This window comes from Ambystoma mexicanum, chromosome 2p (genome assembly GCF_040938575.1).
Source record: "Ambystoma mexicanum isolate Mex_15411 chromosome 2p, UKY_AmexF1_1, whole genome shotgun sequence".
NCBI classification, from domain to species: domain Eukaryota; kingdom Metazoa; phylum Chordata; class Amphibia; order Caudata; family Ambystomatidae; genus Ambystoma; species Ambystoma mexicanum.
This window is the reverse complement of record NC_090923.1, coordinates 1302554180-1302569641: the sequence shown is the minus strand read 5'-3', so window position 1 is coordinate 1302569641 and position 15462 is coordinate 1302554180. Positions and strand designations below refer to the sequence as shown.

Genomic DNA, 15462 nt, shown 5'->3' with positions numbered 1-15462 from the left:
TTGACACCCTCATAAACCGGCTCAATACTCTTCTCTTCTTCATGTTATTGTACAGACGCTCTTAGTGGGAATGCTTCCGACATCTGTAAATGTGTTATTGCAAGTCAAATAAATACAAATAGAACTAGTTGCCGTTCTTTAACGAAAACAGAATGAAACTGACTAGCATCTTACAACATAGGTATGTTGTGATCAACAGAGGTACTATTGACAACCATTCTGGCACATAAAGAAGGGACGGGGAGTGGGGGCCTCCCAGCTGCCACCTTCCTCTTCTGGGGTAGGACTGGCTCTGTTTCCACCCTGTAGACCTCCCACCCCAGGTTGAGATGTGTCCCCATCCCCTCTTGACAGGGTCTGGAAACGTACCCTGTCAGATGCACCTAAAGGACAATGCAAGGGTGAAACAAAATATGAGGGTAGAGAAAAGCTTTTAGGTAGATGTGGAGGGAAGAGGGGATCGCCGCATATGGCGATCCTTAGGAAATTATTGAACGATTAGGGAAGGCATGTATGCCGGATGTAGGTATATATGCAAAAGTAGCATGTGGAATTCTGGAGGCATTAGTGATTCCAAAGTAACAGGAAGTAGTCAGTTTGTTATGGCTACAGAGAATATTAGTGGTCTGTGAAATGCCACAAGCTGTTAGGGCAATTAGGTGGTCCCAGCCCCAATAATAGCAAGGCACTCTTCTCCTAATGTGCATTTATGTTTCCTTTCCCATTTTGAATGATTGAATGTTTTATGATTCTGTTGCAGTTGCTGGCACCGCCAGCTGTTGTATGGGATTTATAAACCGCAAACATTTCTGGAAAAACAAAGATGTGCTGTACATAGGGAATTCACCTATGGGGTTCATGTAAGAACCTGGGGGTTATTACTTCCTGGTGTTAACCTAGGCCTAGGGTATCTCTGTGAGGCTATACATATGGAATTAAGATATGAGCATCGATCCCCACCCTTTTAATCTTGTGTCCCCAGATATCCCTTGAACACTCATATGCACAACCATTAGTCGCAGCAGTTATTACAAATTCCTACAGTGTCTTCTAGTAATGCAGGCCAAACAATCTGATTTAAAGAATAAAAGGAGGTATTCCGTATGACTGTTGTCTTTTGTTTTGAGAAGTAACCCTTCCTTCTTGTGCCTTTTGTATAGCAAGAGTTGTATTTATTGTACTTATTGGCATTTATAGTAAGTCATTTCTTACCAGTAATACTGTTTGTTGTTGTTTTCAGGACAAGGTGTACAGTTCCGTCCTCGAACAGTGCTACAGCATGTATAAGGTAATGACAATATTGCTGAAAGTGCGCAATTTTCTTTTTATAAGTGCCTAGCTTTGGGCACAACTTATCATATGGTGCTCGAAAAGAAAGTATGCAAAGTAATAAGAACACCAGCATTGGCAAAACCAATACTTTGGGGTTTGATCATGTTCATGCATTTTGCATTTACAGGCATGAGTTTGTGTTGGCTCCATAACGAACTGACCCGGCTCAAAGAATATGCAAGCTAAAGAGCGTTTTATCACGTGACTTTTATTATGCGAGTTGTTAACCTTTGATGGCTGATAAAATACTTATGAGATTTTACATCAGCAGTTGAGACAGAAAGCCTGCAGCTTGCACAGCCTGCTAAGGAGGCCCATAAAATACTATTAATCTCTTTACCACCTGCCCTTGAATAATCAAGCCCTGACAAGCTACAATTACCCCAGGCCATTGTCCAACAAAACAGTGTCACCTCTACTAATCATGTGTTCTATCAGGCCAAAATGTAGGACTGTATCAATCTAAAATAGAATAAAGACTTTCATGATACACTTGATACTTGACAACTACCATTTGCAGCAAGATGATACTACTGTGCTGCACAGGTTTTCCAGCGATGGTCAGGCAAAAATGTAAGTAAATATGCTAGCTATAACTGCTGTAAGGGAGATCCAATGGCATGAAGGCCATATGCCCATTTCTGGCCAAGAAAGATTGGAGCAGTATTCATACCTTACCTTTTACCTCCAGGACAGTGAAGCAGCTGCTCTACTCAGTGTTTGCACTCCAGTTTCTCCCTTAATAACAGAATTTAAAACCCTTAGATACCTTAAGCCATCACACCAAGCAAAGCACCCAGTTAAAAAATGAACATATACTGCTTGGGAGTGTTTTATTCCAGCATTAAACAGGTTTATTCTCTTAGATTATATCACATGTTAGTCATTCAGCATCTGACCCACTTACAAACACTCTTTGCAGCCTTTAATTCTTCCTTCACCTACACTATTTCCGCCTGACTGGCTCAGCACTCTTCAGTGACAAGGAGGAAAAGGGAAAGAGGGACTAAGAGAGAGAGCGAGAGAGAGAGATAAACAAAGAGAGACATATGTAGGGAGAAAAGGAGCAAAGATGGATAAAACGACATTGAGCTGGGTGGAAAGAGAGGGAATGAGTTTGTGGCTCGCTTAGACTGTGAAGACTGTTTGCGATTGGGACTTACAATATGGCTGTGATTGTGGCAACGGCTGACTAATATTGGGCTGGTGGCAAAGACTGTGACTAAGATTGTGACTATGACCACGACTGTGGCTAAGGCTCTGACTCAGATTAGCTAAGGATGTAATTTTGACTAACACTGGCTATAACTGTGATGATGACTCACTGTGACTGTAACTAAGACTGTGACTGTGGATTGTGACTCAGACTGCTTACAACCGAGAGAGTGACTATGACTCTGAGACTATAACTGAGAGACTGTGGCTACGACAGACTGCAGGAAGAGGGACACTGACTGTGCCAAATGCTAACTGTGACTAAGACTGATTAACTGTAACTCACACTGTGGTTTAGACTGTTTCTTTGACTGAATAATTGGGACTAAGATTGCGACTCACTCTAACTGTGATTGCTACTAAGACTGACTGCGCCTAGGACTCTGACTAGAACTGTGACTGATTGACTGTGACTAAGACTGGGGCTACAACTATGGCTCAAACTGCCTGTGACTGAGCTTGTTACTGAGTCTGTGATTAACAGTGACTGATTAAAACTATGGGTAAGACGATTACTGTGCCTCAGTCTGGCTAGGAATGTGACTGTGGTTAAAAATGTTTGTGATGGATAGACTGTAACTTAGATTGTATGTGACTAAGACTGAGACTAACACAGTTACTGAGACTCACTGTCACGAAGCGTGAGTAAGAATGTATATAATTCACTGACGACGACTGTTGCTAAGACTCACTGCGACTAAGACTATGGCGAATACTGTCACTAAGACTATACTGCAACTTTGACTGACTAAAACTAACTATGATTAAGGCTGTGACTAAGACAATTACTTCTTACTAAGACTGTGACTATGACTAGGTTTGACTGTGAAAAGGACTGTGGGTAACTAAGCAGGTGGCTAAGGAACTGGCCAATTTGCTCGCAAGAGCATTAGTTTGAGGCGCTTTTGCTCTTTTGTGGTGAAACTGCATTGTTTAACTTAAAACCTTGCAAAGAACACGAAGAAGTGGTTGTGTGTGCCTGTCATGACGCGTGGACATTGGCGGCTGTGGAAGACATGGAGAGGACGCTAACGGCCGTCGCAGGAAGCGCAGCGATGGTCTAGTCTTCCTTGTTGTTGTACGTCATCGTGCCGGCAGTACATGTACTCGCCCATCGCAGCACGATACTGGGTTGCAACCCTCGTCCGCGCTGGGTCCTAACGCTGTGTTTGCCGCTCCAGTCCTTCGGTGCTACAGCGACTTTCCTGCTTCCATGCAACTAGTCTGCCTGCTCTTCTTCTACCTTTCCCCGTTCCTGTCTGTGTGTGCTCCCTGCTTCTTGCTGGTTCCCCCCGCCTTGGCTGCTGACCTTCTCGTCTTTTGGTGTTCTCCTCTGCGGCTGTACTTCCTGGCAGCTCCTGCCTCCACGGAGCTATTGTTTGCATTACGTTGCATTCCTCGGCAGCGTCCAAAAACCTTCAGCTTCAGATCTTCGGTCAGCTGGTCTACCCTCTTCTTCTGGCTACTGCAATACCTTTGGCTGTCCTTCCTCCAACGGAGCAGCTATTAACATCACACTCAAGCTGCACCAGGGTTTTTTTAGCTTGGCTTTCCCCTGGATTTGGGGCTTGCTCCGTGGGGGTCCCTCTGCCAAGCTATTGACCTATTGGCAAGGTGGTCTCCAGACGAGCTCGCCCTAAGAGCTGCGTAAAAAAGTCAGAAGCCGCCTGGAGGGAAAGGAGGACCATATCTTCGGAGGATTCATCGGAGGACATTTATACAGGTGAGGAGGAGGAGGTTTTTTCATGCATATAGCTGGGGGTCCCTTCGGGTAGTTCGGGGAGATCTTCCTTGAGTTCTGAGAGTGCCCAATAAACGGTTCTGAGTGGGAGAGGGACTTCTGAATCTGTATTATTTGTTAAACACCGATTGGTGACTATTACCACGTGGGTAATAGTCACCAATCGGTTTAGTGAAGAGAGAGACTGATGGACGGCCCTCCCTTCCAGTGCATCAGAACAGGGAGGGAAGTGGGGAGGAGGAGGGGCCACAGGCTCAGAGAATGGGATGGATGTCGGTGCGCACGAGGATGCATCCCCGGTGGTGGGTCTGCTGTTGTGGAATATAGCAGGGGTCAGGGGGACATTTGAGAAGGAAGATATTGTGGAGTTTCTGAAGTCCCACGTAATTATTCTTTTGCAGGAGACCTGGGCAATGGAGATCCCCTTTTAGATGGATATGTATCCTATGGGATACCAACAAAGAAAGAAAAATGCTAGAGGCAGATGTTTTGGGGGAATGGCCATATTGAGTAAGGCCTCATTGACCTTTAGGGTAAAGGTAGTTGGGACAAATTTGGATTTTCTACAGATGTTACTAATTTCTCCATCCCGGGTAGCTATTTTAAAGTTTTACAACAGTCCTCATAAGGCAGAGGTGAACAGGTTGGAAAAAAAAGTAAGACCTTTATAGATAAGCAACTAAGGAATAGGGGGAATTTTCAGGTAAAGTTTATATGGGGAAGAGATTTTTATCTTAGAATGGGTGTTGGACATTTGGCGAATCTGTTTGATTCGTTGGAGGATTTGTCTCAGAACATTGCAAACCCAATAATGGGGGATGCGATTGGTAAATGGCCGCATAGCACTGGATTTTCCGGGCAATCACACTTTCAATCACCATCTGGGCTCTTCCACAATAGACGATTTTTGTCTCTCTTTGGAGATGTGGGAAAGGATATTGGGTTTTGAAGTGATGGTAGACCCCAGCAGTGACCACAGTTCAATTAGCCTGAAATTAAGAGGTGTAGTATGAGCGGTAGGCCCGCCAAATAGATTCCCCTGTTTGGTAAAGTCGAATGACGTGTCTGATAGGAGAATCAAGTGGGCAAGAATTCGGAACTCCAATCTGCACCTTGATATTCTGGCAGAGAACACATCTGCTATTTATGAATTCCAAGATAATGTGATGAACCCAGAGCAGATAGTGGATAGTTTCACCAAGTTAGTGGTGGCTCTTACTAAGGGTTTCATGGTACAGCACACATGGAAGGTGAACTCTTGAAAGAGGGGGTGGTTTAATGAGTCCTGTACCGTTACAAAAAAGAGTTTCAAATTCACCATCTAGCACTAGGGGCGAGATTATCCAGGTTAGAGCGAACTTGGGAAGGCTTTTTGGAGGCATAAAGGCGGAATGACCTAAAACCATTTTGGGAATTTGTGAATGGGGGTATAACCCATACACCCATGGAAAGATCAAGAGGCACCCATGTGGAAGCAGCAAAATGGGTGGAGTATTTTGGCACCTTGTTCAGAGGTGGAGAATTATCGGAAGAACTTGGGAGAATTTGTACCTCACTGCATTTTAGGCTAGAGGCTATATCCTTGGTCATTAAACTACAGACACGCAACCGGGTCCCTGATCCCGATGCGATCCCCTCAGACCTGTTACAGAAATAGCTTGATTTACGGGCCCCCTGCTGACCATAGTGTTTTAACGCCTGCCTAGACTCTGGTCATTTTCCGCCCTCATGGAAATCTGCTATAATTATCCTGTTTTTCTTTTTAAAAAGGGGGATCCTGCTAGTCCAATGTCTTAAAGACCCAAATCCTTCTTGGACACCTCCTTCAAAATGTTCGGGAGGGTGTTGCTGGGGCACATAGAGTCTTGGCTAACGGAGAATGTAGGACTTCAGATATTCAGTTTCGGTTTCGCCCAGGGGTGGGAACCATGGAACAGAGTTTAAACTTGTATCTACTAATCTGAAACTCCTTTTTTGCATGGGGGAGGGGGCTGTTCCTTGCATTTATGGATCAGAGCACTGCCTTCAACAAAGTGGATAGATTGACGTTGTGGGCTGTGGTCTGGTCTTTGGGATGCCTGCAGTTGAGGGTAAATACAGCAAAGTGGTTTGGGTACCACACCCCATCTAGTTGCCTGGCATGCGGGGCAGATAGAGAGGATTTGAAGCACCTCCTTTTGTTTTGCCCAGCATACAATGTTGTTAGAAGGTCCGCCATATTGCCGGTTCTTAAGCCAACTAACATTTGCTCTCATAGGTTGGCAATGCTTTTTCATCTAGCTGCAGATTCTATATTGAAATTGTGGTCTCTATAGTCATTCTTGAAAAGAGCTATGTACCAGAGAAAGGGAATCTTGGCCCAACTGCGATGACCGTTTTAAGATACTGAACATGTATTGTGCACTATAATTGTTTTTATGCTGCAATGAATCCGGTGTGAACTAAGAGCATGGACACTGTTGTTTTATAATTGAGATGAATTGGACACTTTTGATCTTTATTGCATTTGTGTTTTATGTGTTTGATGGATGAATTGCTCTGAATGAACATATTGACTGATTAAAAATATTTGTGATGGATTGACTGTAACTAAGATTGAATGTGACTAAGATGTAGACTAACACAGTTACTGAGACTCACTGTCACTAAGAGTGGATAAGAATGAGTATAATTACCTGCGACTACAAATGTGTCTAAGGCTCACTGCAACTAACACTATAGTGAATGCTGTCACTGTGACTAAGATTATACTGCAGCTGTGACTGATTAAAACTAACTATGACTAAGGCTATGACTAAGACAATTACTTCTTACTAAGACTGTGACTATGACTAGGATTGACTGTGAAAAGGACTGTGGGTGACTAAGCCTGCGGCTAAGGAACTAGCCAATTTGATCACAGGACCATTAATTCGAGGCCCTTTTGCTCTTTTGTGGTGAAACTGCATTGTTGAACTTAAAACCTTGCAAAGAACATGAAGTGGTTGTGTCTGCCTAATTAACGGTTCTGAGAGGGAGAGTGACCACTGAATCTGTATTAGAGCTGCTAATAATCTATAACAAGAGAACTCCAGTGTTTAAACATTGTCATTACAAACAGGAGAAAGCATGCATTGCCCAAGTCAAGAACAAACAAGGTATTTCCCCAATTAAGACTGAAACTTGCTTTTCGCAGCAACAAAGAACAGTTTAAATGTTACTTTGAGCCAAAGGGAATATCCACCTTGCCTAAGACAAGAGTGTGCAAGCTTTACCTGAAGCCAAGAGTGGTGACAAACCTTCTCGATAATTATTCTGGCTAACAGAGCGATAAAGGCAAAGTTGGGGAAGGGAAACTTGCTACGTATAATTATTCTTGGAGTTGATACAACCTACATTGCCAAAGACAATAGGAAGATGAGAGAAGTGTGTCCTAAAGGCAATTTTTGCATTGTTGGTTGCAGACAGTCAAGAGAGGCAAAGAGGCTGCCCCTCTATTGAGAGGAAGAATGCCTTGCCTACTTGAAGGTGTTAAGTACTATAAAGTGAATCTTGTCATAACCAAAACTGTTTAGAGTCACAAAGTACTGAAGGGGTGGTGGTGTATTTGGTTGTAAGTAGATGTGAGACTTCAGTAGCACAAATGAAGGTGGAATACTATGAGGTAGAGGAGTAGACCCTCATGGTGAACTCTTGTAGAAGTTGCTCAAAATTGAGAGTTGTTGAAGTGGAAGTAAACGTGCTGTGAAGTCATCCTGACAAAGATACCTTCCATGACTCCTAATCTTATAAGGAAAGGTGTAAAAAGTGTTAACCAAGAACTGTGTTTCATTAACATTTACAGACGTTATATTTACTTTGAACTAACAAAAAATTGTTGTGTTTCTTCTTTGACAACTTAAAGTTGTGGCAAAGCATTGTGGCTGGGAATGACATTGGTGCTATTTTGATGAAGTGGAAAGTCTAACTCACCAACAAGAGCAACTTTTCTGTTATTGGAACTTTGGTTAACGAAACGACATCCAGAACTGAATTGGGACTGTATTACATACATGGATTTCCTTGTTTCTTTTTGTTGAACATTGGTGCTGAGGTTACCTTGAATCCCGGGGAAGGGGAGTTCACCCATGTTACTAAGAGGTTCCCAAGAGAAACTGTGAATATCATTGTTGGTGTTATTTTGAATTGCCATATATTTCTTATAGCATTTGATGTTTAAATGTGAGGGCCAGACATCCTGTGTTAGAGTGTTTTCCTTTAGTTTTGATAGGCAGGGAAATCCTCGTCGGAGTAGGGATAGTGAGGCGTTTGATAACATTTATGATTGAATAAAATGGCATATTTTGAAAATCATCCAAAAGTTGTCCGCCTTACATTTCTGACCCCTAACACAGCCCTCTGCAATTCTCCATGATGCTCCTTCCAAGTCCTTGTGATATGCCGATATTCCCACATGAAGCCTCACTTGTCTGTGCCAGAGTCTGAAAAACTTTCTGGAGTGCTGTAGGGAGGGTGTGAGAGCAGAGTGGTTTTGGGATGGTGTTACACTACAATGATTGCAGGTGCCTGTTAATTATACAATTCATACAACAAAATCCCCTCCATATCCAGCCGTGAATAATATCTAGGAATGGAATGAATCCATCATGATTGTTTCAAAACAATTTTATTTGTACAACATTTATATAGTACAGTTTAAACGTTTATACAAAACAATGTAATGTTTCATTTTTACAAAACTGCATATTTGCAAAGGCACATCCACATAAATACATGCTGAGTATAAGCAACTGTGAAAAGGCTGAAAGAGTAAACATTGAAAATAGGGCAAGTAGAATAAAGTTAGTGTGGAGGGTCCCATCATAAAAAGATATGCACTCTGACTAACCCAATATGGAGGACCTTCTACATTACCTGCCCCTCTCTTTAGAAGAATGCTAAGATTCTGGTTCTAGGCCTTCCAGTGGAGTAGAACAGTGCTGTGTGGGAGATGTAGTTTTTTGCTGCACGTTAAACAGCTGTCTTCTAAGGAAGCTTCAGGAGTACATATTCACGTTCCTTTGCATCCAACTGAACAGTACTGTGATTGAGGTGAAAGTTTGCTGAGAAGTGCTTATTTCTCTTAGAGGCTTTCCACAAAATCAGTAGAGTGCATTGTAGAGGTTGTAGTGGTGAAATGTAAATTACATTTCCAGATCCTGTAGGAGACCAGTACAGTGCATTGTGTGTGGTGTAATGCGTTTAGCCTGAGCATGCCAACTAACAGGTTATTGATAAAGAGATCTTTGGAGAAATTATCTTGACTGTCCAATCCTGGACTATCAAACCTTTCCACCTTCTGCTGGCATTGGACACAGTTCCTAACACACATGCTTACTTATCTCAGGATTCACTCTTGCACATGACAAAATGCCACAAAATGCACCTGTGTCTAAAAGGAGGGATGGTGAAATACAGACTGTCTTCCCAGTCCGCTCCATTAGGCCACCCATGCAGGTTCATTTGGTTGAGGACTGTGAAGTGGCCTTAGAGGTAGTGGGGATGGGAGTCAAATAGCTTACTTGTGCCAAAAATGGTGTGAGAAGGTGGCCATGCATGGGAGCAAATGACTACCTTCGTCTTTCACCTCTCATGGGGTTTCATTCATAGAAGGAGACACACTGAACTATCAATGAAAATTAGTGCATCGTCTGCTGGCATTAAGTGACTGCTTTTTGGCACGTCAGAGCCCCCTTTTTGTGTTAGTAACACATTCGGAATCTGACTGTGACCACCTGCAATCTCCCTGCTCCCACATCTCTTCCCTGGGTGTTGCCATTTTTTGTATTTCCTTGGTGCCTTTTCCACCTTATCCCCAGCCTCTGGCCCAGTCCCCTACGACCTCTGCATCCCCTGCCCCTGCAACCTGACTTAACTGCAGGCCTTGGGGCTTTTTTCTTCTGGCTGCCACGCTACCTCGCTCTCCGCTTAGCAAAGTCCATTTTTTTTTTTTTTTAAATATGTTTATTTATAGCAAGGCAGTATAGGTTACAAACAGTATCGGATGGCAGTATAACATAGCAAAAACAAGATTTAGGCTTTGTGTCCCTTTTCCCCTCATCATTCCGGTTTTCCCGGGCCAGAGATTCAGTCTATCACCCCCGCCTGGTGCGTACTCTCCTGGTCCCTCAGGGCCCAACGGGCGTTGATTGGTTTGAACGTCATTGCGGGAAATCGCTGATCATAGTCCAGCACTGGGGCCCATACGTTCTGGAAGCGGTACAGAGTCCCTGCTCTCGCTGCGGTGACCTTTTCCGCTATTAAAATGTCCCATAATTTTCCCCACCAGTGGGCAAGGCAGGGGCCGTCTTGTGACTTCCAGAAACGGGCCAGAACTGTCTTGCCCGCCAAGAGGCATTGTGTGAGGAGCTTAGCCCTATTGCCGGAGCGGGGGTAGATTCCGGGAATCGGGATCCCCAGTAGAATTGTTCCAGGGTCCATCGGGAGGGCGGAGCCGGTGATTTGTTCAATGGTCGAGAGACACCTGGTCCAGAATTGCCGGATCTTGGGGCACGTCCACCACATGTGAAAGTAAGAGCCTGGTTGATTGCAGCCTCTCCAGCAGGCGGGGTCCACTTGTGGATTCATGTGGTGGAGTCTGAGAGGGGGGTAATACCAGCGCAGGGTGAGTTTATATGCGCATTCTTTGTTGGTGACGCAGGTGGAGGAGGAGTGGGTGCGGGACCATATGTCTACCCAAGTTTGGTCATCAATCGGATGGCCTAGGTCTGCCTCCCACTGAGCCATGGATCGAGTTTTTGCCGCCAGAAAGTCCCTCGAGAAGCGTCTATATATGGCTGAAGTTCTTCCTCTAGCCGGCAGGTCCACGAGGGTTAGCTCCAGTGGGGTCGGGGGGCGAGTTGCCGCCTGGAGGGTCTGGGGGTGTGAACACCAGTGGCGGAGCTGGCAGTATGTGAATCTGTCCCTCTCTTGAAGCCGAAAAGTTTCCTTGCACTGTTCGAAGGTCCGGGGTCTGTTTTCGGAGTACATCTGCCCCAGGGTTTCAAGGCCCCCGTCTATCCAATTCTGAAAGTTGCGGGGGAGAGATCCCGGGGAGAAGTCGGGATTGTGAAAGATCGGCGAAAGGGGGCCCCGGCCCCTCGGGATTCCCTTCTGCTTTAGAGCCCAGTCCCAGGAGCTCAGGGTCTGCTTTGTTGTCAGTAGGATGTCCTTCCAGCGCGCCCTGAGAGAGGGTTGGATGTGAGGGAGGAACCGGAGGGGGAGCGGAAGCTGGGCTTGCTCCAGTTCCACCCATCTGGGGCGGGCCGTGCTCGACTGCCAGGCGTGTAGGTGTGATAGTTGCGCCGCTGTCCTATAGGCCTGCAGGTCCGGAACCCCTAGGCCTCCCAGCCTGGCGTTACCAGTCAGGGTCTTGTGGGGGATCCTGGCCCTTTTGCCTTTCCATATGAATTTCGATATCTTCCTCTGTAATTCTTGGAGGGTCCGGGCCGGGAAGGGCACCGATAGGGATGAGCAGGCATAGAGGAACCTAGGGAGCAGGTTCATTTTGACGGCTGTGATCCGGCCCATTAGTGAGATCTCTTGCGTGGTCCATCGCTTCAGGTCCCCCTCCAGCTCCTTGATCAGTTTGGGAAAGTTGGCCTGATAGGTCTCCTTTGGGTTCGCTGGGATGAGAACTCCTAGGTAAGGGATCGAGTGGTCCCGCCATTCAATCGGGCACAGACCCGTCAACGCCTCTTTTTCCTCTGGGCGGAGGCCGATTCCTAGGGCCACTGATTTGGCGAAGTTGACAGTAAAGCCGGTGACCTCCCCCAATTCCTTTATTTCGGCCAGGGCGTGCTTCGCTGAGGTACTGGCTTCCGTGAGTGTCAATAGTACATCGTCCGCGTAGAGGGCGATTTTGTGGTGGGACGAGCCCACCTGAAGTCCCTTAATAGATTCATTCCGCCTGATCTTCTGGGCGAAGGGCTCCATTGTGAGGGCGAAGAGTAGGGGTGACAGTGGGCAGCCCTGCCTTGTCCCACAAGACAGAGGTATCGGGGCTGAATGGGCGCCATTGATCCGGAGGATGGTTTTGGGCTGCTTGTAGTTCGCCAGGATCATGGCCCGGGCTATGGGGCCGAACCCAAATGCTTCCAGGGTGCATTCCAGATAGGACCAATCGACTCTGTCAAAGGCTTTGGTTGCGTCCAGGGCCATTAGGGCAAGGCCTTGGGAGTTGCGGTGGGCGATGTTCACTAGGTTCAGAGTCCGCCGGATGTTGTCCCCTGCTGCTCGGTGAAGAATGAAGCCTGTTTGGTCGGGGTGGATTATTTCCGGTAGGATAAGTGCCAGGCGGTTAGCCAGAATCTTCGAGTACAGGTTGGCGTCGATATTCAGTAGGGCGATGGGTCTGTATGACGCCGGATCTCTCGGGTCTTTCCCCGGCTTAGGCAGCAGGACCGTCACCGACTCTTGCATTGTGGGGGTCACAGATCCCGAGACCTGGAAAGAGTTGAAGAGGGCCACCATGTGGGGGATAAGCTGGAGCTTAAATATCTTATAGAACCTCGGGGAGTATCCGTCTGGGCCCGGGGCCCGCGGTTTGAGGGCCTTGATAGCTTCGTCAACTTCTTCATCTGTTATCGGGGCTTCCAACTGCTCTCGTGTGGATTCTGGGAGACGTGTCAGGGCTGCGTTCCGCAGGTATGCCTCCTGCCTTGACCGATCTCGGGGGGGTGCTGTCATGACCTGGGTTAAGTGGTCCGAAGCTAGTTGTAGTTTCGTCTGTTCGGAGTGGTGTATCACCCCCTGTGGGTCTCGGAGCCCTATAATTGTGTTGGTCCGTCTCGTTTTAGCTAGCTTGGCCACCAGCAACTTGTTGGCCTTGTTGCTTTTGGCATAGTAAAATTGTTTGGTCTTCGCCAAGAGTTGCGCAGTGTGTTCTGCATAGTGGGCCTCCAGTTTCTTCCTGGCCGAGCGGAGCGCTCTCTGTGTTCTAGGAGACCAGCCACTCTTTTTCTGGGCTTCCTCAGCTGCTAGCAAGTCCTCCTCCAGGGATAGGCGGACTTGTTTCCGGTTTCGATGGTATGCTACGCCTTGGGCTATCAGGGATCCCCTAACTACAGCTTTCATTGCGTCCCAGTTATTGGCTAGGGAAGTGTCCGCGGCTGAGTTCTCCTCAAAGAAGTTCTTGATGGTGGTGGCTATATTGTCTCTAATTGACATATCGTTGAGGATTGGGTCATAGAGCGCCCATCTGCGTGTCGCCTTAGCGTGGGTGTTCTGAATGTTTAGTTCCATTATTATCGGAGCATGGTCTGATAGAATTCGCTGGCCTATAGACACTTCATCAGCGAAGGCGAGAGTTTGGGGGGAGGCTAGAATGAGGTCAATTCTGGAAAAAGTTCGGTGAACGCCCGAGAAGAAAGAGTAGTCTTTCTCGGTAGGGTGAAGCACCCGCCATGTATCCACCACCTCCAGGGTTCTGAAGAGCCGCAGCAGACTGAGGGCCTGACCGAACTCGCCAAGAGCAGGGGGGTTGGATTTGTCTTTAGTGGGGTCTGGAACCCCGTTGAAGTCCCCTCCGATTATTGTCTGGCCTTCCGCAAAGGTTGAGAGGGAGGAGCCCAGGGAATCATAGAAAGTTGCCTGTCCCGAGTTGGGTGCATATGTCGATACCAAGGTGTAGAGGTCCCCCAGCAGGAGGCACTTGATGGCCACGAAGCGGCCCTCCGGGCACATCATGGAATCCAAGATCTGGGGGCGGAGGTCTTTCCGAAACATAATTGCTGTGCCCCCCTTTTTTGAGTTCCCCGAGGCGAAGAACTGGCGTGGATACAAGCTAGATCGGAGCCGGCCAAAGTCTGCCGGGAGGAGATGAGTCTCTTGAAGGAACACCACACCGGCCTCCTCATCTTGTAGCTTCTGGAGAATCGATTTGCGCTTAGGGGGAGAGTTGAGTCCGTTAACATTCCAGGAGAGGCATCTCAGCGTCTGGTGTTCCGGGATCGGGGAGCCAGAGGTTCCCCGCCTGGGGGACGGGGGGGGGACTCCAGGTTGTACATTAGCTGCCATCGTGTAGAGGGTGTAGAGGTGATCTGTACCGCACTTGCAGTTTTAACCGGGGCCCCCAACGGGAGGCCAACTTTTCAACTAACGGGGTGGGAAACATTGTGGGTGTAACCCCACCCCAGGCCAACAGGGCCGATCGTATCTGGTAAAGTAACGTTTGCATCCAAGGACTCTAAGATGGAGCGGACCTTGGAGGGGGGCATAGGCCGTGAAGGAAGCCCGCCGCGCTGGGCGGGCGTAAGATTGTTGGGCCGGAGTTATTGTTTCTGAATTTAGCTGGGAGGGCGTTGGGCGTCCGGGACGCCGGAGGAGCGGAGGGCACCCAGGGCCGCCCGGACTCGGGCTATCTTCTCCTGCTTCGGGAGGTCTTGGACCATGGAGGGCGCCCGGGTTGGGGAGGGAGGGCTGACGTAGGACTCCCCGAGGCTTCCAAGTCTGGGGAGGTAGTTCCTTCTGGGGAGGAGGATGTCTGCATGATTTTAGCGGCATCTTCTAAGTGGGATATTCTCCGGAGGGAGCCATTATAAGAAAACTGCAATGCTGTGGGGAAGAGCCATCTGTATTTGACTTTACGCTCCAGGAGGAAGAGGGTTAAGGGTCGAAGAGCCCTTCTTTTCTGAAGGGTTGAGAGGGAGAGATCCTGATAAATCTGAAGAGGGTGACCTTGAAAAGAGAGTTCATCTCCGGACCGACTGATAGCGGAGATAGCTTCTTTTGTGGAGAAATAGTGAACTCTCGTGATGACATCCGGGGACTGGTCGGAGTCTACTCCCCGACGCGGACGCAGTCTGTGAGTCCGATCTAGCAGCAGTTGGGATTTATCTAGTTGTGGGAGGAGGGTTTGGAAGAGGTCTCCTATGTAGCCTGCAAGATTTTGATCGGGGACTGAGGACGGAACTCCCCGGATTCGGAGGTTATTCCGACGAGCTCTGTTTTCCAGGTCCTCTTGTTTGTATTTGAGGATTTCGCACCTGTCTTGGAGGGCTCTTACTGTTTGCTGAATATCCCCCATGGCAGCCGTTTGATCTTGGGAGCGATCCTCGATCTCACTCAGTCTCTGCTCCACTTCGGTCACCCTGTGGTCCGTTTGTTCCAATTTGGAGGTGAGTTCCGACATGCAGGACCGAAATTCGGCTTTGATG

The 15462-nt window shown here is 47.3% G+C and overlaps 1 protein-coding gene across 3 annotated transcripts in view; it reads left to right on the top strand.

Annotated features, from left to right (window-relative positions):
- CCZ1 (CCZ1 homolog, vacuolar protein trafficking and biogenesis associated) overlaps positions 1–15462 on the top strand; it is a 732451-nt gene that overhangs the window by 246719 nt on the left and 470270 nt on the right. For all 3 annotated transcript variants that reach the window (XM_069645641.1, XM_069645642.1, XM_069645640.1), the window contains one exon: positions 1241–1288. In XM_069645641.1, the coding sequence (XP_069501742.1) occupies positions 1241–1288 (48 nt within the window). The remainder of the gene's footprint in view (positions 1–1240; positions 1289–15462) is intronic.